The following is a 26,543-nucleotide window of genomic DNA, read 5'->3' on the forward strand; positions in this document are numbered from 1 at the left end:
ACCTGGGGGAAACGGGCTGTTCTCACAGTCTGAAAACCAAAATTCAATAAGTAACCAATTTCAGAGGAAAATAAACAAAGGGCTCCTTTGTTCTCAGCAGCTCAGCCCTTGGACTTACAAAATCAATCCTGGTTCCTCCCAAAGGGACAAACAGACTGGATCTTTGCCAGCTCTCCCGGCGAAACCAAACCGCCGGGCTGGAGGCACAGTCCATCATCCCCCGTGCCAAGAGACGGGTGAGCTTCAGAGTGCGACACCCTGACGGTACCACACACACAAGCTAGGTTTCCTGAGCCACAGAACAAATTCCAGCGGAACAACAGCATTTTTTGCAAACAAAGCAGGTTTCAAATGGATGGCGGGATGGAAAGAGCCCCGGCCGGCAGCCTGGAAAGGAGCAGCGCTGCCACGGCTGGTGCAGGGCTTGGGTGGTGGGACCCACGCGCTGTCCCTCCCACGGGACCTCACTGCAGCCGCATCCCCTCCCCACATCCCCCTGTGATGCCGGCACAGAGGAGCTGGATCCCAACGGCACCCGCGGGCACGCTCCCACCCCAACGGCCAGCCCGCAGCCCAGGGATGCTCATTAGCCGGCGTGTAATGAGCACCCAGGAAGGAGAACAGGATGTTTCACTTCTCCCACTTCAGAGGAACCCAGCAGTTACAGCAGGGCGATGCCCAGGGGGAAGGAAACAGCTTTGAACTGAGACCTGTCAGAGGAGCAGAAGATGCCTTCTCACGTTAATGAAAGGATCCCAGCCTTTCTCTTCTGTGTGACAGCACTATCTAACATCCTACTAAATTTTTAATTTTCCTATTTTAGGTAGTCCTTAGGGTAAAACCAGAAAAGCAAAACCAGGGCTCAGTCTGCAGCAGTAAAACAGGACTCATCAATAGCCTCAGATGCAAGAGGAGCCTCTTTGCTTAAGGTCTGGGCTTTTTTTCCGTCAATACATTCTGATTTATGGATCTGGGATGAACGACTCAGAAATGAAAACACCTGTTTCTAGGAGAATTTAAGTAAGAACAGGCTGTGTGGCTACAGCCTTCAGCTCCAGCCTGGCTGTCCAGGATGGCTCGAGGGGGTCAGGACAGCCTAGCTCACACCGGGACTCCCCTGCACTCGCTCCAAGCCCTGAGGCAAGGACACACCAATTTTCCAGGGGTTTGACTGCATCTGCCCCCACAGAGAGTTATCGCTCAGCCCTGGCCATGCAGAGCACAAAGTCATGCCCATCATCATCCTCACCATCTACTAAGCTTGAGCTCACTGCGGTCACTGGGGCTGGGGCAGAGAGGATGCTCCAGCAGGTCTCTGGTCCCCAGCATTTAGAAGATCTACAGGACCCCAGCTCCCAGGGGCTGTTCTCGGCTCAGCAGAGACCTGGAGCTAGGGGAGGGCAGAAAATACCTCTCAAAAAATCTATTTAAAAAGCGGGGACCTGAATCACCACCCATGTTTACGATGGGAAGAAGCTGGGTTCTTTTTTTCTCCTTTGAATCCAAAGCAAATCGATCTCTCAGCCTAGGGTGGGAAGACAGGGATGACTCAGCCAGCAGAACGGTGCTAAGCTCTCCTTCCTCCACTGCGGCACGGGAATTCAGCTGGGAAGCGCACATACATGAAAAAAAAATCCATTTCTTAAATTTTCCTCTAGTATTTCAATAAAGGATTATTTTCAACAGCCTTTATCTGTTTTTTTCACAGAAAAACCCTCAACACTAAGCCTCCCAGGCAACTCCTGCTTCCAGTTGAACGTCTTTCTGATCCTTTAACACTGGGACCACAATGTGTACGACACGCAGAGACACGGTGCGGGGGCCAGTCCTGTTGTCCCCAAAGACCAACCCCAGAACCAAATCAGCCCGAAACTGACACAGCGCATAAAGTGACGGATGTTTCGCTGGGCGCTCGCATCCAGCAGCAATGCACCTTCCCGGGCACGCCAACATCCCCAAGCCTGGCACGGCTGCGGCTCCGAGCAGGCTGAGGTCTCCTCTGAAGCTAACGAGATGTTAAGAGTCAAGTGCGTGGGCCACCTGGCAGCGCTCTGGGAAAGCTGTCGAGGTCCATCTGGCAAAAGGATGTGCAACTTAAAACGAAAAAAAGTTTTTCTAAATTGCATCTTCCCAGGACGGGATACCAGGGGACAGTCCCCAAGCGCTCACTGGAGAGACATTCCCAGGCAGAAAGAGCCCAGCAAATATTGTACTGATTGTTTTTAAATCTGAGCATTGCTTGCAGATGCCGTAAATTCCCACTGCCCTCCTGCAGGGAAAGCTGCCCGCTGCAGCCCACGGCCGGAGCCCCTCACACAAAGAGGAGAGCCGCCCATTAGCAGTGAAATAAATAAATAAATAAGCACCATTTTAATTATACGTAATTGGGAATTCAGTGCTATTTCATACTGACTTTAAGGCAGTTCACACCATCTGCTGCCACAGATACATCTCAGGGCTTTGAAGAGAATCAGGCTCAGCTTTGCCTCCTCTCTCCAGATGCCCTTGGGGCCAAAGTTATCGTCGAGCAGCACGAGCCACGGAGGGCATCACCCTCTCGGCTCGCACCCAAGAGGGCAAAACTGGGGCCCGGGGCAAGCACCCTGCTGTGATGTAGAGACACAGATGGCAATGAATATGCCGGAGCTCTAGGACCTGCAGATAACACAGTTGAAAAAATTGAGACTTTGTTTAAGCTTAGAATAAATACAGATGAGAAACCACTAAGTCTTTAGAAAGAAAAAATGAAACACTTTTTCCTGTGAAGTTCCTGAGAAGCTGAGTACCAAACCCTGCTGCTGCCACCGTGTCCCTGCAGCGGCTGCGATGCCAGCAGCAGGTCCTGCCCCACTGCCATCACCCCCCAGCACCCCAGCCCAGGCCCTGGTGACGGGGATGCTCGAGGGAGCGTCTTCTCATCACACCTCCCTCGCAGGCTGCTGCCAGGCTTGGCTCCTGCTCTGGGTGCTGGGGCTGTTCCAGTCCCACCAACCCTTCTGCTTCCACAGCCTACTAGAAAAAAGGGGGGGGAAAAAGGCACAGTTTAAGATCTCTGCTCATATGCTACAGCTATCCTGCATCCAAACCCAGATGAAGTAACTCCCCGTGCAGCCTTCAAAGGGGAGGACAGCACCACTTCCCCGGATCCTGTTTGAGCCAGGAACTGTGCCGAGCAGCAAGCCAAGGAAAAAATAACCACAAGCCCAATAATAACTCATCCAGCCAGGCTGAATGCTGTTTGCCCCTCATACTGAGATGAAATAAAGCTCTCATTTACAACAGCCCGCTGAGCGGGACGTTCTGTGACGGACGGGATGCCTAAGCAGCTAACCCATCACAGGGCCTCAGCCTGAAACCAAAACCATTTCAGCCCAGCGGTGCCTATGCACTAATTGGGATTATTTATCCAGCCCCTCTCCCGATGGCCAGGCAGACCAGGATCCCTGCTGCATGGACCTGCCCCAGCCCAGGCGAGGGTCTCTCCCCCCCCGCCCCGCATCCCCCTCCCTGTGTCCCAGTCACAAAGCACATTTCCAGCCAGGTCCCCTGGGCATTGCTGAATGGCTTTGGGATGCAGTGGGCAGCACCAGGCAGGCTGGAGGCAGGGAAGGCAGGACAGCTGCTTCAAAGCGATTCTCCCTTTCAAGGAAACAAGCAGATGAAGGGGGGGGATGACCTGCAGTTAGGGTTCCTTCCTCGGGAACAGCACCAGCAGGAATTGCTTCTCTTTAGATGCTGAAAAATTCAAATTAATTAGAGCCATTGCAAACGTCCTGGTGGCCACAAATCTTCAGCCACAGCCTCAGTCTTATTAGGCAGCAGAGACACAGAGTGAGGCAGGAGCCACAGGAACACAGCTCCCATTACCTCTGCCCCTTGCAGAGCTTTTTCCTTTAAAAACATAAAAATCCCCCTGTAACCACACAGCATCTCCTACTCCAGCCCTGGGGGCCATCTGTCTAGCCAGCCTGGCCTGGGGGGCCCCGGGGAGCGGTTTGAATCCATGGTCACCCCAGTGCTGGGAGCAATGGACCAGACCTCAGTGCCTCTGTGTCTCCCAGTGCCCCCAGATCGTGGATGGTGCAGGACTGGGGTGCACTGGGGGACAATGCAGGCTGGCTTGGTTCAGGAAGAGGCCACTAACCCCAGCACAGCTGCGAGTGGGTGATGCACGCTGCTGACCACAGCATCACCTTTCCTGGAAGCAGGGAGAAACCAGCTGCTGAAAAGCAGCCCAAGATTTTTATGGTAAACATTAGTGTTTGGAAAAGCCCTAATATTTCTTTCCTGCATCGGACACCCTCCATGGCTTGACTGCACCACCCCCTACGGGGACTGGGGCAGAGCAGACACCCACCAGCTCCTCGCAGGCTGGGTACCACCTCCCAGCACAGGGACCCCAGGAAGGCGCCCACCACTGCTGCAGAGCATCACCTTTGTGCAAGGAGCAGCTCCATCCCATGGCAACCACCCAGCATCCACCAGCTCCATGAAGAGCAGTTACAGTGTAAACCCACCAGCCCCACTGATTTAAAGAGCAATTACAGCATAAACGTGGCTTTTATCTGAATAATCAATACCTGTATCTGGGAAAGCTTCCTGACCAGAGGGGGGCTGGGAAATAAAACATTGATTCTTAGTGAAAAGGCATATTCCATCATCCTGTGCCATATACCACACGGAAAAGGGTAAAACAGAGCCCTGGACGCAAGCAACTGTCTCAGGACACAGTGAACTGAAATGAAAACACATTGAAATTGAAATTAGATGGGAAAGAAATCACAAGCATAAATCACATCAGAACCAGTGATCAGGGGAAACAAACCTGCTGCCTTCAGAAGGAAAAACGGTTCCTGAACCTCTGCTCCCAAAGAGGATGGGCTCTGTCCCCAGCAGCTTCCCCAGCCGCTCGGCAGCTGGCCGCGATCTGAACTGGAGCCAAATGGGTGTGCAAGACCAAAACCCACCAGGCACAGCTTCCTCCAGCAGCCGCGCTGCAGGAGACCTCGCCAAGAGCTGCCAGCCACAAACAAGATCAAAATCTTCATTTATTCATCTTTCCGGGGCACAGGCTCAGCTCCACAAGGCATTTGAGCACCCAAATGCCTGCCAGTCTCAGCTGTGGCAGGGGGTGCCAGCCCACCAGTGGGTGCTGCCAAGCTTCTTGCCAACTCTCAGCACCTCAGGAACCATTTACGCAGCCTTGCGAAGACAGAAAACCCCGCAAAAGCGCTTCTTGCTTTCAGGCAATAAAAGTAGGGTTCATGGTACTCCCCCATGCCCCTCTTTGCACCCAGAGCGTAGCTGCAGTTTGGCTGAGGAGGTTTGCACCTGGTCAGAGCTGACTCGAAGCAGAAGCAGAGCCAGGATGCTCCCAGCATGCCCCGACCACCACCACACACCAGCCACAGAGGTGATGATTAAAAATCCCAAAGCAGCTCGGGCTTCTACCTAAATAGATCCCTTGATGGCCACATTGCAGAGAAGAGAACAGATCACCTGAAAGCATGACCAGAACCACAGAGCAAATTAGCAAATTACCATATATACACATATCTGTCTCCATAGTGTGGTCAAACCGCTTGGCACAGATGCGCTGGGGACCGTTTCAGTGCCCTCCCCTAACCCCACTTTGGGATTGCTCCAATCCCTGGCCCATCCGTTACAAATCCCATTACACACACCTTCACACGCGTGAAGCCACAGTCAATCCCAATGACACAGCTGGGTTATAGCTTTTTATCTACTTTGTTATCCTTAAAAATTTTTGTTTAGTTTGAATGTAGGGAATAGCTTGCCTTTTTTTTTTTTTTTTTTGATGCAGTTTGTTCCCTTTCCTTCAAAATAATGATGATGGCCTTCCTACACTTCATGGTACATGCCCTGGCATCACTCCTCAGATAATATTGCTGCTGTAATACAGAGTGACTGCTAGAGCTCCTGATTTTCATTTCACTCTTCCAAAGCATCCTTAGGGTGACTAAAAATTATTCCCATCTCCATTCAACTAAAGAACCATAGCTAGAAAATAAATGAATTACTGTGTTTATTGAATGAAGACAAAACAACATCCACTCCAGAGGCAATGACACTGGTTGTTAGTTCAGTTTAATAAACCTTGAAATTTAAGAGTTTCCTGAATGCAGCTGCAGTGGAGTGGTGTTTCTCCTAAGTTTCATTTGTGCTAATCCCCTTCCAGCCTGGAACTGGGCTGAGACAGGATTTCAGCCCTCCAGCCAGCTCCCAAGCCGCAGGACCACCACTCGGGGAAGACACGGGTTTGATGCCACAACACATCTCTGGAGATGTTCCTCAGGGGATGTTTTAACACCCCATTACCCTGCTAAGGCAGGAGAGTTACTTCTAGAAGACTAATTACAGCACCAGTGCCTACCCCTGCACACACCGGTCTGACTCTGCACCAGTGCCACCCCCCAAGCACCACACAGAAGCCATCAGAGCTCCCTGCATCAACAGGCTGAGGATAGAAATGAGCTCCTGAGGAACTTATTTGATACAGCTGCAGAATTAAAAAGACTTCACAGATTGTCAGGTGTAGCCAGGAAATTAAAGCTCCTTGATAATATTGCAGAGCATTAATGAGGCTCAATTTGGGAAAGGACTCTTCTGATTAATGGCCATAAGCATCACAAAAAGCCTCTCTGCAGCTTCCACCTTTGCCAATAGATCTAATTTCAGAGCATGGGTCCTACCTAGCGTGTCATTCAACAGACTTTAATAAGCCTCGTAAATTAACAAATCGCCCTGAAACAGAAGGAGCAGAGAGCGGAGCAGCGAGCCCACGGAGCACGATGCTACGGGCAGCCCCAGCACCCACAGCCCCCCAGGCTGGGCGCAGGGGTCACGGTGCCAGCTGAGGGGGCTGCCCGGGAGCTGCCACTCCTGCCCTGCCACGCACAGCGGGCACAAGGACACTCGCTCATCTGCCACCAAGCGCTTCAGATGAAGAACCCTGCTGCGTTGACGGACTATGCAGCCCTCTCTGCTTGCTAACTTCATTTTTCTAGGCATAAGACATGACAGCAAACAGCAGCAAGGAAAGCCATGTCCTCAAACTGGTAAATCTCTGCCCGTGTTGACTTAGCCAGAATAAGAGGCTTACGGGAAAAGCCACCTCAAAGACAAAAGTCCTTCCAGTTCTCAGATAGTGTCTGTCCCTTCTGCACCTCACGCACAGCACAAGGCATTGATGCACATTGCATCCTCCACCACAGCACCTGCAGAGCACAATTCAGTCCTCCAGCGATGCCACCAGCTGTACACCAAATCCCTAGCAAGCTAATTCTGTATTGATCTCTTCCACCCGCACCATCTCCCTCGGAAAGCTGAAATGCCACCTGCAGGTCCCACTGAAGGTCCCTTGTCTTGAAAGGGAGATGAGTCACAAGCAATGGGATGAGAGGAAACAGCCTCAAGCTGCGCCAGGGCAGGTTACATCGGATATTAGGGAAAATTTCTTCACCGCAAGGGTTGTCAAGCACTGGAAGAGGCTGCCCAGGGAAGCGGTGGAGTCCCCATCCCTGGAGGTATTTAACAGACGTGTAGCTGTGGCACTGATGGATGGGTTTAGTGGTGGGCTTGGCAGTGCTGGGTTAACGGCTGGACTCGATGATCTTAAAGGTCTTTTCCAACCTATATGATTCTATGATGGCAATAAGGCTATAGCTCTCCTGCAACTCTAATAGTTGAAGAGAATTAAACAGAGAAGCCTATAGGTAGGCTAAGCCCTTCTGGCCACATTTCACTTTGGAGGACACCGGACGAAGCCCAGGAAAGGAGGACACGTTAACAAGAAGCCGTGAAAGAAGGCACTTGCAAAGAACAGCAGGAAGCAGCACAAGATGCCAAGAGCACAGTTCACACGCACAGATGTCATCTGCGGAGGGGGACGTTGTTTCCTCTTGGCACAGCACTTCTCCCTGTCCAAGCAATCATGAAAGCAGCAAGCATGGAGGCAGCTCATGCCTCTCCAGGCATGATAAAGCAGCTTTCCACCCTTGCCAGCAGCTCTCATGCTCATTACAGCGCTGTTCAACTGAGAATGAAGCAAAGGACAAAGCAACCAAATGTTACACCAGGCTTACTCTGAGGAGCCATCCCTCAAGTGTCCCCCAGTCCCTGACAGCCTTCCATCTCCGGACTTCTCCTCTCCAAAGGGGCTGACAACCTTCCAACTCAAGATTTCTCCTCCTCTTGAAAGGCCGGCTGAACTCTGTGAAGACCTAACACGAACTCAAGAGTATCTTGGAACACCCACTCAAGGAATTTAGAAGTTATTTTGCCAGTGCTGCTGCAGCCTGGTTCTCCTTCTCCCTATCAGTAATAACGTAAGCACCACGGTGTGTGAAAACAGGCTCTGCTCCCCCGGCACGGTGGAAGTGAGCAACAGCAGAGAGATGGGATACGCAGCACTAAGACCCCCACCTCGAGAGCCCTTGGAGGCGGACAAGGGCAGCCCTGACACACAGGTCACCCAGAGCCAGGGCTCTCTCCTGACAGGTCACAGGTTGACATTTCCTTAGGGATCAGGCTGTCTGGAGGTGGAAGTCCTAATGACTTACACCCAGAGCAACCTGCTGAACTGGGTGGTTTTATTTACCACAGGCTGCGATAAGTGTAGGAGTGCAGATCTGGGTCCTCTGCAAATACAACCAAGACAGACGTACCTTGGAAAGCACAAGAAAGGCATTTACATCCAGTGACAATGCCGACCAAAAACAAAGGAGAACAAACCATCAGGCTGCATTTAGCCCTCTAAAGTCAAAATTCCTAATCCAAGGAGTAAGGCTGTGACCAGAATAACAGGGGTACAGATTTACGTGTGAAGAAGGCACTTCATCAGTTTATGAGGGATTATGTGTTCCAATTGTTATTTATTTTTTTTGAAGCTGTGCATATATAAATTCATATTTAGTCATGACTATAAAAACCAAGTATGGAACCCAGCCTGACAAGGATGGTCAATAACCATTTAAAACGCTCCAGAAAGGGGCATTAGGATGTTTTTAAATCAATACAGACATCGCCAGAGGCATTCATCATTGAGGCTGGCTATTAAAATTCAAAATGAATTGATGTCTTTTGAAAGCAGCAGTTTTCTGGGCCAAGCACAGTATGAACGTGTCAAAGTTATTATAAATACACTTGGAACCACCTAAAACTGGTGAACACCCCATTTTGCAGAAGGAGCCTTGTATTATATAAATTGCAATGACTTAATGAACCTTTCGGATGCACAAGCTAGGCTCCGGCTGAATTACTCCATTGAATCACAAGGGGTTTCATGGCTGAAGAGGCTTTATACATCATCCCCCCTTCACAGCCTCTGCTTCTGCTCAAGGAAAGAGGGAACACGTGGAAAGTTTATAGGGTAAACATCTGCAAACCGCTTGCGCTCTTATGATGGGAGCTGGCCACTTCTATGGAGGCGATTGACACCAGGGGACAGTCGCAGATCAGGACAGCCTGAAAAGCTGGGACAAGGTTGGACTTTGTGAAGCCAGCCGGTACCCCAGCCGTAACAGGGCAAAAAGTGAACTTTCTGGCTGCAAGGACACAACCAGAGGCAGAGGCAAACCTTATCCATACGCCGCCTGAAGCACCAGTACCAGTCCCACAACTTGGCTCACGCCCTCTCCTTGTACTGGTCCCTAAGAGGTTTTTGCCTCCTCTGACCTGCCCAGCTCCCTTCCTCCCTTTCATCAGAAGTTTACTACATCATCCCTGGACTCGAACTGCCTGGGCACCGACGAAAGAGACGCTACATGAGCAGGGTCTGCTTCCTCTCATATGCAATCCACTCCAGCAGCCCCAATGCACGGAAACTTCCTTTGAAGGGGAAAAATAAATCAAAAATGGAAAAAAAATACAGCCTCAGGAAGAAGGTAGAAAATCAGAGCAGGTGATGCTGCCAAAACTGGCACAGCAAGTCTTGGGGCAGTGCAGCAGGCTGGGCCCACGCCGGGTCTGGTGCTGGTGGTGCCCCCAGCCCACACGCCGCCCCTGCTCCAGGGCTTCCCTAGCCAAAACGCCGCCTAAGCCCCTGCGGCACTGCAGCTAGTTTGATGCAGCAGCTCAAATGTAAGGGAAAAAATACAAATCTATGTAATGACATTTCTCTACAATGCCCCCAAACCCCATTGCTCATTTAAGTAACAAGTTTAATGAAATTTCATTTCTTAAGTACACTATTTCAAACACTTTTTCCAATTACTAAACCCATCTGTATTTACTTACTGAACACCTATGCAGGAACACCAGAATACCATTTCCTAAATCACGCCCCACCAAAAGCCAACTGAGTCATTACAACAAACCCTGGTTCCTTCAATAATATTAGTGACTTGGCGTTGGCAGCACGACACCACAAGCACATTGCACCCCGCGGCGCCAGCGTCTGTGCATCTGGGGCAGACAAGGCACGAGCAGAGATGCTGCTGGTTAGGCAGGTGCTTCAGTAGACATTTATTTGCAGCTTGGGTCAACAGCCAGCTCAGAGACTACTACTCTTAACTCCCAAGGGCTGGAGCTGTGCTGACCACTGAGGATGTTCCCAGCTGAGCACCAAAATGATATTTGGTGTTTTACTCTGAGCATTTACAGGCACATTGCTGCGCAGTCCTCTGCCCCAGCACACCTAGAAAGCACCTCCTTAGATGCAATCTCTCTCACCTGCAACAGAGTAGTGAGGACATTAAAGCAAGAGTGGAAGAGGCTACCGTGGAGTATCGTTGCCCTCCTACTCCTCTCCATAACCGGATTTGGAGCAACGTGACTCATTCAGCATCAGGACACAATAAAGAATCAACACGCCTTGATGTTAAATATGCAGTTTATAGGAGCATGAGTCACAGCTCAGGTTTCAAGGTGCAATACTGTATGTAAATCCTTTCTGAGAACTACCCGAGAACACCGCGCACGTAGCTACAATTTCAGGGGTCAAACCTGGCCTTCCAGTCCTGCAGCCCGCGGTGACCCTGCCAAAACTATTTCCCCGGGGTTTAATGCCTCCAAACTCCAGCAAGCTGAGCTGCTCCGAGCCCTGGGCTGCAGGGGAGGTTTAGGGAGCAGGGCAGCCCCTAGTCCCCACAGCAGGGAGGGCACAGCCCGCCAGGTCCCTCCACGGTGTCACAGGGGGCTTCGCCTGCACCCAGACTAATGAACAACCCCCCCTCGGCTTTATCTCTATCTGTTCCAAGGGAGGCAGAGAAATGCAGCTTACATCCCTTGCCTACCCGGATATATTAGAGACAAGGCTGTATTCTCTTTCGTCTGTAGTAATTAAAGCCCTAGCGATTATCCCACTCGTCGAATGCCAAGTCTAGACAGAGACTTCTCACTGTAACTCATACCAAACCCACCCATACTCCATTTCACATGGACACGTGTGCCTTACTTCCCGCATCCACGAGGCAGCCAGCTTTCAGCAACTCACATAAAAAATCTAGTTTTGATTCAGCATCGATGCCCGTGATCGCACGGCAGCATCAGGCTGGACAGAAGGCAGAGGACAAGGGGAGCAGAGCCACAGCTGCGGAGGGAGCGAGGGGTTCCCAGCTCCATCTGGACGGTACCGAGCTTCCTCACTCCCTACAAACCACTCACAAGTCACGGGAAACCGAAAGATTTGAGATGATGGGGAAAGAACAGAGCCACCCCAACGCATTGCTGACTGGGGGAGAAAAGCAGAATAAGACTTTTTTTCTCCCAACAGAGTACACGAGGGATAGATCTAACTATTGTATTTCCTCCATCACCCTTTCTGCAGGTCTAGAAGAAATCTTCTCACTTGCTTAGTGTCATTACGAGAATCGCACGACCACACAGTTGCTTCTGCTCCCAGCCTCTCACCCAGCACGTTAAATACACCTTTACAGCTCTAACACAAAGACCTCAGAAACACAGGGCCCGGGAGAGCTGCGTGTTTACACGTTCTCCAGCCACCTCCACACCAGCTCCCCTGCTCCTCACACCATCCCCAGGCAGCAGAGACAACTGCAAAAGAAGGCAGTGGCATGCTTTGGGATTTTTTTTTTTTGTTTTCATAGCTTTAGCAATTTTAAAGCATGTAAATATGAAGGAAGGGTCAATGATTCAATAGTGATTAAGTCTGAAATATTCCACTTAGTACCCATTAGACTTTGAAAATACCCGTTATGTTCCCAGAGCATTCCCCAGAGCACAGCCAAGCAGTGCCCAGGGCTGGGGAAAGCTGCTTTCTCGGAAGGCTTGAGGTATCTTGTGAAAACACCAAGTTCGTTTTAGCAAGCAAGCAAGCAAGCAAAAAAAAAAAAAAAAAAGCGAGAGACAATAAAAGAATTAATGTATTATAGATTCTTAATACCATTTCCCCAGAGAGAGCAAAAACAACCAAGTCTAATGGAAATTTTCTATTCTCAAAACCATTTGCACTGTTATTGTTTGCAACAAAGAGAAGATGAAAACATAAAACCCCAGCAGCTTAAGTTTCCAAAAATTGCAGGGCTGCCTACTTTTTTTTTTCTCCCTTGAAGAATAAAATTAAACTGCACCTGGGATGTAAAGTTTCCACCTTACAAAAATATCCAAATCGTTGCAACTATAAAGCCTTATAGTCTGCAGGGCTAGAGCAGTTGTCAAGCTTGCACTTGCCCCAAGAGCTAAAAGGACCCAAAAGCCGATTGAGTCTGGCACAAATCTTCCTTCCATCCCTTTGGAAAAATCCAAGCTGGTATTTCAAGTCCTGAAAAATCCTGTGGATTTGAAACACTTTATGAAACACGCAATTAAGCAATGCAGTTAAATAACGGAGCCTGATTTAGGAGGCCAGCACTATTCTTTGCAAAAAGAGGGATTGTTTCTTCATCTCAATCTGCTCCCAATTGTACTCAAGATACCATAAACCGCTATTTCTGTTTCTCTCCAACCAAGAAAAAGCAGAGGAGCAATAAGATTATTTCATTAAATTACATTTTCTTTGTCTACTGAAAAGCTGCTGTTAAGAAGAGAAAAAGAAGATTGTGCTGCCTCAGAGGACGCATCCCCACGCAGCCGGGTGCAAGGGTGCCCAGCACCCCCCACATACACACCCTGGAGCTGGGGAAGCCTTGATGAGGCTCCACCACCTTGACCAAAAACTTCCTTCTTCAAAATCTATTCAAGGAGGAAATAGCTGCCAACGAGACATTTTATTCCACGCTCTGGCAGCTACAATTCTATTAACCTCCAAACTAAGGAGTGACAGCATGAACGCCAGCCCTAGTCTGTAATTAGGGAGGGCCACCAAGGGTCAGTGTCATGAGGCACCTCCACCGCGGCGTAACACGGCAGGGGCAGGGGTAGCGCTCACTGCGCCCATGCTGAAAATAAACTTGTCTCAAAGCTAAGCTGATGATTTCATTTCCCTGGTGAATAGATACCTAATTATCAATAATTCATAGGCACAGACAGACGTGCAAGTGGTTTTGAGAACTGAAGTAGAAACAGAAGTAATGATTCTTGGAAGAAGAGCCAGGAGAAAGACAGATCCAGAGAGGGAAGAGAAAGTGCACTCTGCATGCACGTGTCAAAACCAATCTAATTTCAATCACATACGTGACAGCTTAGGTGCCAGTTTAAGAGGGGTATTTTCCCCGCACACTCTGCGGTTGGTATATGACAGGATGCTTGCCTGGATGGAGCCCAGCTCTACCTATCCGGATGGACAACTCGCTCTCGTAGTCCAGGGGATGGGCAGGTTCACGCTCATATTTTTCCTTCACCACTCGTTGGTCACAGCTCAAGGCAAACGCTGCATGGGGAGGCCCGCTGAAACCCTGCAAGACAAGACAGTAATTTACGGGGTTTTTTTCCTCACATCTCCCCACCAGCCTTCTCCCAGCCCCATCCTCAGGGACTGCTCTGGCATCTGTGTGGTTGGGAAGTTGATGGGGGCATGTGTCACAGCAGCTTCTCACAGCTGCGTGGAGATGCGTCTTTTGGGTTCCCCTCTCTCTCAACAGACTGCCTAGTTGTTTAGATTAAAATGTGCATTTCCAGCAGAAGTGTCAAGGACAGGGTTAGGAGAAGCTAGGGGCCAAGAATTATGGGGCTAAAGAGGGAGAGCCAAAATTCACATGCATTAAGAGCAAGAAATACAATTCCACAAACACAAAGAAATGTAATTCCATAAACGCAACCCCTCCAAAGTCAACCTGGAGGAGACCAGCAGACAAGGAGGGACATTCACTGCTAAGCTGCTCACAGAAGGCCAAGCTGCTGAGCCACCTCTGCAGAAGTCTGATTTGCAGTAGGGTACTATTTCTTCAACGTGGATTGAGTTTGCACGGGAAACTGTTCAAAATAGATGCGAGCACCAAATGAGGCACCACATTCACAACCACCCAGCATCAGTTCCGTGGGACTCATCCAGACGGCCCGCTGAAACTTCAGACTCGCTTGGAGCACAATCCGACACTATTTGTAACCTCCAGAAAGCAGAGGGGCACGGCCAAACCCAATGCTATCCAACTGTGCATAAAGTCTGCAGGGAATCCAAGCAGATGCCGAGCAAGCAAGAGCTGCCGCCCCCATGAGTGACTTCTGCCAACCTGGACACAGCTCACAGAAACCAGCCACAGCTCAAGGATGTGCCAGTCTTTATCTGCATCAGCCAAAAAAACCCCAGCAGGCACCATTTCTGCCTTTCCTCCGTGGGTGCTGGGCACGCGGCAGGAAGGTCGGTGGACGTCTCTGGACGTCCCCAGGCTGCTCAAACCCACCCAGAGAGCGCTACAAAAACCAATAGGAAACACGGGGTTAGAGGCATAAGCACACAGCTGAGAGAAGGGAACGTATGCCATGGTGGCGGCTGTACGACCTGGTGTAACCAGCTGCACCCAAAGCACAGTGAGCGGGACCGCAAGTCCCCATCTCCTCGCAGGGCTGGGAATCAGCCCCCAGGAGTATCCACAGGGAGGGACATCCAGGCTGCACCCCGTGTCCCCGGCCAGGAACACCGGTATAGCTGTTGGATTGATGGCGGCAGAATAAATGAGCATACGCTGAACAGCCAGAGACGGTAATGAGACACCGGGTAGGTAAGGTCACATTAAACAAAAATAAAGGTTAAAGATGAATAACTAAATCATCTCTTCTCCCACCATTTGCATAATATAGTCTGACCGGTACTATTAATACTAATCACATATTTGCTCTCTGCTTTCTATTGCAGTTTAATCAGGGTGCTTTCACCTCCATTAACCCAGCAATTACAAGATGCACCGATGAGGTGCTCAGGTTTAAATCCCGCTGGGAGAAAGGGGACCCACACCACCCCCCGCGCGGCAGGCACCAGCAACTCCGCACCTTAAATCACGAGTGGTACCTGGAAGAGCAGGTAGAAATACAAGCATTTTCCAGCAAAATCTGGATGACAAGACACCGCAAGGGAAGAAGGGAACTTCAGCATTGTGATCCAACTCGGATAAGGCAGGAAGAGTCCGAGAACGGAAACTCACGGGCTCGCCCTGCTGCTGCCGCTTCTGCAGCGTGGTCTCCCTGTATCCAGAAGATACAGAGTCTGGTCCTGCTAAAGCTAAATGGCTTTTCGCCCTTGGACAGGGTAACATCACTTTCCAGAACACATCAACCTGAGGAGATCAAGGATGGGAACTGGAAGCTGCAGAAATAAAAGCCTCAACTGTAAGTGCCCAGGAAGGGTTGGCAACCATTGCAGCGGGCTCTCCAGCCCTGCTGCAGCCGCCAGCTGCCTCCTGCTTGCCATTGCTTTTGCCTTGGATGTGAGGAATGCCAGGTTCCACGGAGCAGGAGGCTCTCCTTCCACATAGCTCCTACCAGCATTTTGTTAAATGAGCCACAACCACTGCAGAAGCACCACCACCGCGTTTGTGGCTTTCCCCCCAGCCCAGAGACAGCTGCTCCTCTACCTGGCCCCGTCAGCGCAGGCAGGGAAGTGAGCCCAGGGCATGGCCAGAGCCCACACAACTCTGCACGTCACAATAACCCAGCCAAGGGGAAAAGGAATCACCTGCACGAGCACGAGCAGGCGGGTAACATCCAGCTAAGCCCTCTGTTACCACTGCACAGCTACTGATGCAAACAAGCAAGGTCCTTGGGAGGGCAAGACCACTCGCCTCAAGGTCCAGTCCCGAGGAGAAGCCTCCCATAGTTATTTTCTGTGCCACCATTCTCAGCACGTTAAAGGCTCCTCAACGTGGTACCCACAGATCTGCTTGCACCGAAACGGAGGCAGACTGGAAGATATTTCAGATGCTTACTGTAAGGTCAGGTCACTTCCCTGTTGGCAGGCACAAATACACAATGCTGGCGATTTGAAAAAATATTAGTGACCTTCAGTAACGCACACGATTTATTCCAACTGTGATTGCTCTGAGTCATTTCAGACCGGTCCCTGCATGAGTCGCTTAATTGGAATGTGTCAGTGGGTTAAAAAAGCATTAGAAAGAAGAGGAAAGTCAACCCGCATTAATTAGTTCATGCTAGTAATTAGTGTTAACTGAAATAACCACGGGGGCTGATTATTTCAAAAAGCAAGATGCAATGAGAGATTTGGACAGGAAGATCTTGGAGGAAAACTGTTCTGGGACGCGGGAGTCCCCACCGCACTCGTCTCTGCTCACGGAGCTACGACGGAAAAGTCATTAGACTGTTGTGGCCCCACGTGTAAAAGCAGACGAGAAAAAATAAGGGATCTTTGGCAGAGGGCAGAGAAGCACCCCGCTCCACACAGCACCCACCTCAACGGGCAGATCCTGCTTTTGTCACCCAAAAGCTGCAGCAAGCCTGAATTAACCCGTATGGAAACGTGCCCCTCTCCTGCCCGCCACGGTGCAGCCCCCACCCCGGTACCGCAGGGTGAAGAGGTGAGGCAGGAGGAGGTGGCAGCTCCAAACTTGTAGATGAAGCAAGGATTTCAGATTGCGCCCCGCTGCCCAGCCAGCCTCTTGCACAAGTTGCTCATTGAATTGAAACCAATCTTACAAAGAAATGAAGAGTGAATGATACCTTTGAGAAATAATCTGCTCTTCTCCACCTCAACAACGAAGGAGAATTAATAAAGAAACAGTGATGACAAAAGCTGATGGCCTGGCTTTGGGTAGGTCACTTGGCACCGAATTTGGCGGTGCTGCTTGTCTGGGAAGGTCGGTGACACAACTTTTCCTGTGCAATATCTTACTGGTTTTAACCCAACAAACAGCCTAGAACAGGCTTTGCAAAGCCACAGGAAACAGACCATAATGCATCAACTAATGGCCGAAAGCACTTCAACAGGAAAGAGAAATCGAAGAAGTTTTACTACTTTATAAAAAAAAAAAAATTAAAATAATTCCTGGACAAGCTGGGAACAAACGAAGAGACAATAAGAGACAATAACAAGCCATGCTTTGATGGTGCCCAGAGGCTCCTGTTCACACTTATTAAAAGAGAGACAGCGATAACATGTAAGAGACCAGAAAGCAGTAAGAGAAAGAAAAGAAGGGAGGGAAGCAAGGGAGGAAGGGGAGATGCTGCGTGTCCCAGTCCACGCCAGCAGCCACCCTGGCTGTGGGGACGGACACAGCCTGTCTCCGTGGCCACCCCATGCCCCCAGCGAGCTCAGTGCATCAGCCACTGCTCAGCTTCGCTGCTTCTGCACATCTGCATCTGTCTCAGATGCTGTGGCCTGACACCTCGGGGGGCAAAGGCCATGCAGCCACAAAGCAGTGAGTCCCCAGCTTTTCTGAGGCTGATAAACAGATTTATGTAAAAAACATGAAATAAGATCGGATAGGAAGAGAGCTCCCTTAGAAAGCACTTAGTTATCAGACAGTGCCCATTTGCATGTAAAACAGGCTGGTGTTTTGTTATTTGGAACATATCAAGGGCTGGATGCTCCCAAGAGAACCTCTGCCAGCACAGCACCGGTTACGAATCCCCATGCCGGCAGCGCTCCTTCGTAGCCCCCGGAGAGCCGACAAATGTGCAAAGCGACGGGAGCCACCCCGCGTGGCCCACCCTCCCTCAGCACCCTTCGGTTTCATCTCTTGAACTCTCAGCTGGTCTCGTTGCTCCCAGCGTCCCTGCAGGGGTGCTTGAGGACAGCCCCAGCAATGCCCAGGGAAGCCCCCCGAGCAGCCCCGCTCCCCGGGCAGCGGCCCCCGGCCCCAGCCCCACCACCAAGGGGGCAGAAGGAAGGTCCTCCTGATCGCACCCACACGCCTCCAAAGCTCACCTTGTTTCAAACTACATTTTCTTTTTAATAATATCTTTTTTTTTAAAAAAAGGCAAACAGCACCTGGCCACACTGCTTCCCATCCCAGCGCTGTGCCGGAGCAAGCAGCGGGCTGGAGCTCCTTCCAAAGGCCCCGTGTTGCTCTGTGGGATGAGAAGCCAGAGCTCATTAGAGGACCGCGAACACTTGGGGTGGTGACGCCGTGCCTGGGAGAAGGTTTAAAGGCTGTGGTGAGTTGTACTGCCAGAAGCTGCAATGCCAAGCATCCCACCAAAAAATGGTCAGCCAGCTCCATGTTCCCCCAGTACAGCATCCCTACCTCCCGTACGGGGAAAAAAAAAAAAAACAAAAACCAAACCAAAACAACACACCATGGTTTTGGTCAATATTGACCTGGCACAAAGGGATGGGTTAAGGGAAGGAGCTGGCAGGTGCACATTTAAGAGGACTTGAACTGCAGCCCCTCTCAAAGCCAGGATCACTGGCAACCCCCCACTCGAAATACTAAAATCAACAATTCAAGTCCAACTTTAAATACTCCACATGATAAAAAAAGGCCCTTCTCAACGCTGAAGTGGGTGCAGTCATATTTATGATTAATAGCATCCAATACGCAGCTCTGAGACAGAAGCAGATCTCCCTTATTCCTGTCCCCACAGCGCCTGGCAGCCCTGCACCCCAGCACAGCACAGCCCCACTGCTTGGGGTCACAGTGGTCCCACCAGCAGCACCCAAACCCCTTTGATCAGACAGGCTGTGCGCCCATAAAATAAACCTGGGGACACCCAGCACAACCTGGACCACCTCTACAGCTCCAGCTGGCAGAGCAACAGTGAGGAACCCCAACATCCATAAAACCTCACGTAATGAAGACAGAAAACCAAATTTATTTTCATATGAAAGTTTAAAGGTCTCCAAGTATTTCAGGTACATCTCAGTTTGCATTTTTAATTTGGTGATTGCTAATAAAGGAGCAGCAGCAATGGGCACAACAGATGGAAAGGCACTTTAATACCAGTTCTTTTGGGGCTTGTTAACGAGAGCTGGGTCAGTGCTGTCTATCACGCCGAGAAACAGCTTTCTTGCATTTTCCCTCTAGAGTTCAACTAACTAAAGTTTCATGAAACCTAAACCACAGCATGTGCAACCAGAGGCCATAATCAGAACCACCCTCTGAAGCCTCAAAGTGCTGCCAAATACAGCGGCAGGAGAAGATGAACCACACCGGAGAAAGTAAATAGAAAAGATGAGCACATGGGAAGCATCGCACAAGTGCTTGTGCTGCTGGTGGACATCAGCAGCTTGGGGAGTCTGTGAATCCACCCCAAGCCCTCATCCCAACAGCCAGGTCCTAAACACATCCTTGTCCCATCACAACAGCAGTGCAGAAGCTCCAGAGCCGAGTGCTGTGTACCCAGCCAGCGAGGGGCTGCAGGGGAATTGTTCCTCAATGACAACTGGAATCCCCGTGGAAATGCACTGGCACCAGCTCGGCACCAGGCAGGAGCGGGGCGACCTGAGCAGAGGCACGGTTTCAGCTTCAGAGCCCAACGATCAATCCAGCAGTCGCTTAATGCGAGAGCATCCTCACGAAACTCAATTTCCCAATGAGGAACAGACTCCAGGGGCCTGATCCTGCAACCCGCCGAGCACAGCAGCCCTCCCTGCAGCTCGGCAGTGCATGCCCCCCACACCAGTCCCGCTGCCTGCGCTGGGATCACCAATATTTTTCCAGAACCACGGCAGGGGCGGCCCGAGGGCTCCCCACTTCGCACGCCGAACATCTTCCATCTGGCTCCCCCAGCCCCACATCCTCCCCTGGCCCAGCACCCACCCTGCCTGCAGCAGGCGGGAGGCTTGTAGCTATGGCAGCGCTGCCGCGGGAATTGGGAAGGGAAGGTACATCCATAGACAAAAAAATTCCAGCATTTTTACAGCAGATCTGCTCCAGTAGTGCCTTGCGAGCAGCTCTCATCAAGCTGGGAGGCCTTTCTCATCCTGACAGTGCAGCTGGCAGCAACACGACACCAGAGCCTTCCCCTAATAACTGCAAACAGGGAAGCATAAGTGAATATTAAGGAAGGCTGGTATCAGTTTATCTGTAACTAATGTCATATTATTGCAAGTACATTTTATTCACTGCTAATTATCAGCCACTTTGATAACTCATAATTCTTGAAAATTGCAAACAGCAGCTTTAATCACCAACCTCTGCTGACGGGCTGCCAGGGCAGGAGGAATAAATCAGCTCTCTTCTGTGTCACCAGTAGCGCGGGGGCAGCCAGGGTGTCATGCAGGGTGACCCTAGAGCAGCCCCGGCTGGGGAGGCTTCCCTGGGAGCTGCCTCATCCAAGAGCAGCCGACGGGAGACCTTTAGCAGTGCCAAAACCTGCGGGGCTCTCACGCGCTGGCAGCACCGAGCGCACCCAGAAACACCGGTCTGGTGACCCTAGGGAGGGAGAAAGGTAAATTTACCAAAACCTATGCCAAACCCTCAAATACACCAAGTCTGTCCTCCAACAGGAATGAGAGGAAAGCATCCCACAGCGCTTCCAATTCAAGGGTGCAGGGTACCCGCCCCCAGCTGGTACATGGCATGGCTGGGCCACGCCAGCATCGCTGCCAGGGAGCGGGCACGTGCCACCGGCCCCACAGGAGCCACACAAGGGGCTCCGAGGGGAGACAGGCACAAGCCAATCCATCTCTCTGGCCAAAGCAACATTCATATTAAAAACAAACGTACAGATTTTTCTCATTGGCACGTCCAGGGCTTTGACCCTTCCAGGAGGGAGGAAAAACACAGCAGGAATGTTGCTGGCAGCCGGTCTGGGAAGGACAGTGCAGGGCCAGGCGAGCGCTGCCGGGGAGGAACACACATGCAATTCTCAGGCTCCTTGAGAAACCCAGAAGGTTTGTTACAAAACCTGATGTTTTGCAAGAGCGATGTTTTACATGGCAGAAAGGCGGTCGTTTTTGTAACCTTTGCCATTACAAAAACAAAAGCACAGGAATGTTTTCGCTGCTTTTGCCACACAACCTAGCAAAAACCCAAGCTTGTTAAACAACCAAACCCCACCTCTGCAACAGCAGCAGACAGGTTTCATGTCAACAACCTCCTGCCCACCAGGAAACTCAGAGAAACCTCGAAACACCACCAGTAAATTGATTTTTCAAAGGACTGGTTGCACCAGGTGGGGCTTTTGAACACCCAAGTGCTGCCCACCAAAACCAGTTAGGATGCATATCCACTTCCAGTTGTTTGCTGGGAGGAAACTTGCCTATTACAGCCACAGAGGATGTATAACCACTTCCAGTTGTTTGCTGGGAGGAAACTTGCCTGTTACAGCCGCAGCCAGATCCTAAGGGATATTTTCTTAAGGACTACTCAACACATCACCAACCACCCGGACGCCGGCAGCTTGCTCAGCAGGACACGGCAGAGAGGTTTGTGGCATCGAGTCAGCACTACAATATGAGATTTTAATTGTTAGCAATAAACCTTTAAGCCTCAGATGGGATTAACAAGAGCTTTTTCTCCACATGCTTATTAAAGTCTAATGGAGACCAGCTTTGCCTCTTTCCTCTCTCCCTGCCCCCTTCCCACCTTGTGTATTTGTAGCATGGCAACATATATTTTTACAGTCCTTTTATCATGCAAGGCTTTTTGCAAGGGTAAGAGAAAAAGCAAACAAAACTTCAATTAACAGCTCATTTTTACACAATATACTCCTCAGTAATGATTTGCTATCAGCACAGATTGAATTAATGGGAAAGCAGGGAGAACAAAGCGGGTGGCTCCTGCTGCAGGGTGGGATGTCAGGAGCCCTGGGAGGGGAACAGCGGGGGCTCCTCGGAGGGCTGGCGGGATGTAGCAGGGCTCAGCCAGCGATCCATCACCCCTGAAATGAAGAGCCGCACCATGCCATTGCTGCCTAATTACATTACATGAAAACACAACTTCCTTTAGGCCCGCAATTAGCGGTGCGGGCGGTGCACGAGTCCCCAGCAGATGGATGGAGAAGCGGCACTGCTGGGGCACAGCCCCTTCCCACACCCCCAAGCATCGCAGCCACGTGGGTACCAGCCCCAGCCTGCAGCCAGCTCATTCCCAAGGACACTGTTTCTGCTCTTTCTCCTCTCCACATCTTGTAAATCCCATAATTACCAAAATAGCACCAAAGCCCAGGAGAGACACCAACTCCTCTGCTCATCTGCAGGAGCTGCGGCAGAGTCAAGGGAGTCTCAAACACCTTCCTCAAGCACAGCACAACAAATCCACAGGAGAGGCCCTTCATTCTCTTCAGCTAGTGCAATTAATTTGTTAATTCATTACAGAAGAGAGGAATAATAAGGGACAAGGCATTTCCTGATTACCACCACCGCGAAGCTAACCAACTTCCCTTCCTCTGGAAGCTCAGGACTGTCCCATGGGCACCGCTGAATCCTGAGCTGGGGAATGAGCTGGCTCCCCACGGGCAGGGCTCATCCCAGGCTTCCATGGGTTACTCTTTTGGGTGCTGAACTCCAGCCAAAACCACCTAAAGCTCAGAAATTAAGCTTGCAATCAGCCCTCATAGCATTTATTTACATGTGTAGCATGTACCCCACCTATAAAGTCTTGACAGGCCTTAAAAAACACGCACAAGATGTAAACCAACAGCAAGATGCCTTCCCAAGCCTGCAAATAGCCTGAAACTCAAAGAGGAGACTCATCCAGTCAATTTTTCAGTTTGCATTAGCTCCGGAGCCTGTGTACAACAGATTAAAGTCACATCACCTTTACCACCTCGTTGACAATTCAAGCACGATGGGGGAAGACAGCAACACACATCACGAAGGTTTTCACACCCTGATGCGCCCCACCAGGACCAGCACAGCCAGAGGATGACACACCCCACGCCACAGCCACGTACCCAGAGCATCCAGTGGGTGCAAAACCGGAGACACCCAGAGTCCCAACACCAGCAGAGCCTCAGCCAGGCTGAGCAGAAAGGAACAAACAAACCCCCCACACACACACTTCCCCAGCGGCATGCTCCTCTCTGGCAGGTCGTCAGTCTAACAAGGCATGATGTTCCACCAGATGAAGAGCAAACGTCTGTTTTACCCCACTCACCACAGCCACCCATGGCACCTGCGAGCCGGGAGGCAGCGTGTCAGCCGGCGCGTGCAGAGCCCCTTGCACAGGGACCTGCCCCCCCTGGGGACACAAGCACACAAGAGGCACAAAACTGACTTTTTACAGCTCATCTGCAAAGCAGACAGCGGTGTCGTGTCAGTCTGGGTGAGTCAGAGTTTACCCTGAGAGCAAGTTGGCATTGTGCTGCAGTTATAGATCTGTGCACGTATATTTTCTTGATCTACATGAAAGCAGCCTTCCTCTCCCTGACATTCAGCACCCAACCGATTGCAACCTCTCCCACTGCTTCTCTGTCATTTTAATAGCAGGTTTACTTTTCACAGTGGAGGCATTAATTTGGGGTTATGCTATGAGCAAATTCAAAGGCAGATTTTAAGATCAAAGAACAGCCGAGGAACCATCCATAGCACTCTGCGTGCCTGCGGAGAAACGGGGCCTCATTCAGGTGTTCAGAGTAAGAGCATGGGTCGTAGAATCACTTAGGTTGGAAAAGACCTTTAAGATCCTGAAGTCCAACCCTTAACCCAGCACTGCCAAGTCCATCACCAGCCACATCTGTGAGCACTGCACCAATATGGGGGGTTTTAACGTTTCCAGGGATGCTACAGGAACAACTCTTACAGGCAACGCGATCACGGGGCAGCCGACTCTTTGCTATGAACCAGCACCACAGCCACAGGAGGCGGAGGCAGAGGGCTCCTGACTCCTTCCCCAAGTCTGCCTGGATGCAGGCAGGGCACAGAGCATCACTGCAGCGAGGCAAGGAGCTTGAAGTTTCTCAAGCACCAGCTTTTACAGCCCAGGAGGCTCCCACCAACAGAGCCCACCCAATTGGAGCACGAGTGCAATGCTGGGGCACTCCGAGCACCCAAGTCCCCTCCCACCCCCACTCAACTGCGAGCAGTGGGTCAGCACCCACACCCTGCTCTCCCCCTGGGAGCTCGTTGCCTGCCTTCTGCTTACTCCAGAACTAAAACTTCACACACGTGCTCAAATCCAATCAGCAAAAAGGTCAGATGCCGTCCAGGATCCAGCAGAACCCCCACAATAGCGATGCATCGCTCCACATGACGCCAGCCAGACTCTTTTGGACAGCACGAGGGAGATCCAGTATTCCAGTGTGCTCTTCCTTTTGGAAAAAAATTATCCTCTCTTACAATTCTGAGTCTGGTCCCAAACAGTAGCTGAAATTCAATCAGCAAAGGCTGAGCCACAGAGGAGAGAAAAGCCCCATGTTCCATTACCAGCCTTATCAGTCAGTAATAGCCACTCGAGGCAACCAGCGGGGAAAGCGGTGCTTTATCGCGGGCACATAATGGAGAAGGGAATAGTGGTGAAACGTGCATCCAGTGCAGGAGCTCACGGAACAAGGATTTAAGCCAGGTTTTCTCAGCCCTTGCTTTCTTACAGCAGGATTTTTTTTTATTTTTTTTTTTTTTAAATCTCCTTGCTCCCCATGCAACCCCACTGGCAGCCTGCACAGCCACGCTGCTGCAACGCCTTGGACCGCTCCTGATTGCAGCTGTTGTCAGCAATTAGTGACTGTCCCCATAAACCTAATGAGGGTGGGAGGCGAATTTAACTTGACTTGGATCCAAAGCACCTCTACTGTTTAGCTCTAACTTTGGGGCTCCAAATGTAATGGGTTTTTTTGAAATGCTTAATCCATAACAAGAGAGAGAACTATAATTAAGAGCAGCTGACAAATTGCACTCTGGAAGTAAATAACCCTTTACCTCCATTAATAAAACAAAACACTTTTCTAAAAATTAGTATAATTACAACTTCGTGCTTTTTTTTTTTTTTTTGCAAATAATTTCACTATCTAGCAACAACTGGATTTCCATCACTAAAACCACTGCTCGTGGGCAGGGAAGGGGGGGAGGCAGGCAGGCTTCCCACAGATCATACAGTCAAACGGATTTTAAAGTAACCTTCAGGGGTTTCTGGGTGCCGGCCTCGAGAAGTGGGACTCTAACAAGAGACTATCAGAGGATCCCATGGGTGGACTTTGTGGTCTGCACCAGGGATCATGTTTGAATCCTGCCCTTGTCACCTGCCCGGGACAGGACACGGGGAGCGGATCGTAGGCATCAGTCCCACGCGGATCCGTAGCTGGCCTTGGGGAAGGGTGGGGTAGGGTTTATTTGATGAAGTAATCAGACTCCTGCGGAGGTACTCCTATTTATTTAGGGCTGACAGGGAAGGACCTTCCCAACAGAAGGCTTTGCTGCGTTCCAGGATGAAGCTCCCAAAGTTTCCCTTCTTCTGTCATCACAGCCGGATCCTTCCTTCCTTCCAGAGCCAGTGGAAAAGGGCCAGAATGCCACAAAACAAACAGAAGGGCTGCTATTTACCCCCACCCCCAAGCAAAGGAAATCAGAGCAAGCCAGGACTGCACAAGTCAAGCTGTGGCTCACACAAGCCCGTGTCGCCGAGTCCCCAGCCACGAGGCAAAGGCTCACCTCCTGCAGTCCCTCGCACAAGCGAAACGCCGATTCAGGCTGGACCTGGTGCAACGCCGCCGTGGCAGAGGGGTGTGAGAGCACAGCGATGGCAGCAGGGCCGTCCGGCTCCGGGGGGGCTGCGCTGCCCCCGCTTTGGGGGGGCTAAACCCCTGGCTCAGGGCAGCACAAGCACGGCACAGACACGGCTTTGCCATCGTGCATTCACGTGTTCCCCCCCTCTGCACCCAGGCACCCCCACACCAGCTCAGCTCTCCCAGGAGGGATGCCGAGATGCGGGAAGGCTTTGCAGGCAGCGGGAGCGAGCAGCAGGGCTGCGGGGAGCACAGACCAGGGAACACTGAACACATTCTGCATGTAAAAATGGGTAGAGGCACATTGCATGCTCCAGGCCGCCAAAACCACCTCACTGGACCCCCTTTATTCGACCATTTTCCCAAAATTATGTGGCCTGAGATGTGCAGCTGCTGGACTGAGCTCTGAGAGATGCCACCCACACCACCATGCCTGGGTCCCTGGGCTGCTCTGGACAGTGTTTCAGTCCCACACTCAGAAATTTAATAAGCCAGAAAATACAAATGCCCCACAAACAGGCATGTCCCTTGGTTAATGCTCGAATCAAAAAAGCCTCTACCTACTATGGCAAAGAGGATGTGCAGCTAATTAACTTTCTAGGAGCCACAGATGAACAGGAAAAAGCACATTA

At 50.9% G+C, this 26,543-nt stretch overlaps 1 protein-coding gene and 1 long non-coding RNA gene across 4 annotated transcripts in view; both read right to left on the reverse strand.

The window, feature by feature from the left end:
* The window catches only part of SLC39A11 (solute carrier family 39 member 11), a 99,097-nt gene that overhangs the window by 56,781 nt on the left and 15,773 nt on the right, over positions 1 to 26,543 (reverse strand). For 2 of the 3 annotated variants that reach the window (XM_040582078.1, XM_040582079.1), the window contains exon 5: positions 13,670 to 13,814. In XM_040582078.1, the coding sequence (XP_040438012.1) occupies positions 13,670 to 13,814 (145 nt within the window). The remainder of the gene's footprint in view (positions 1 to 13,669; positions 13,815 to 26,543) is intronic. The other variant, XM_040582080.1, reaches the window with a different exon arrangement.
* LOC121082537 lies at positions 19,896 to 21,066 on the reverse strand. Its single transcript, XR_005826058.1, has 3 exons — positions 20,976 to 21,066; positions 20,442 to 20,681; positions 19,896 to 20,279 (listed from the first exon to the last, which is right to left on the reverse strand). It is a non-coding gene; the product is annotated as an uncharacterized LOC121082537 (long non-coding RNA).

This window comes from Falco naumanni, chromosome 1 (assembly GCF_017639655.2).
Source record: "Falco naumanni isolate bFalNau1 chromosome 1, bFalNau1.pat, whole genome shotgun sequence".
NCBI lineage: Eukaryota > Metazoa > Chordata > Aves > Falconiformes > Falconidae > Falco > Falco naumanni.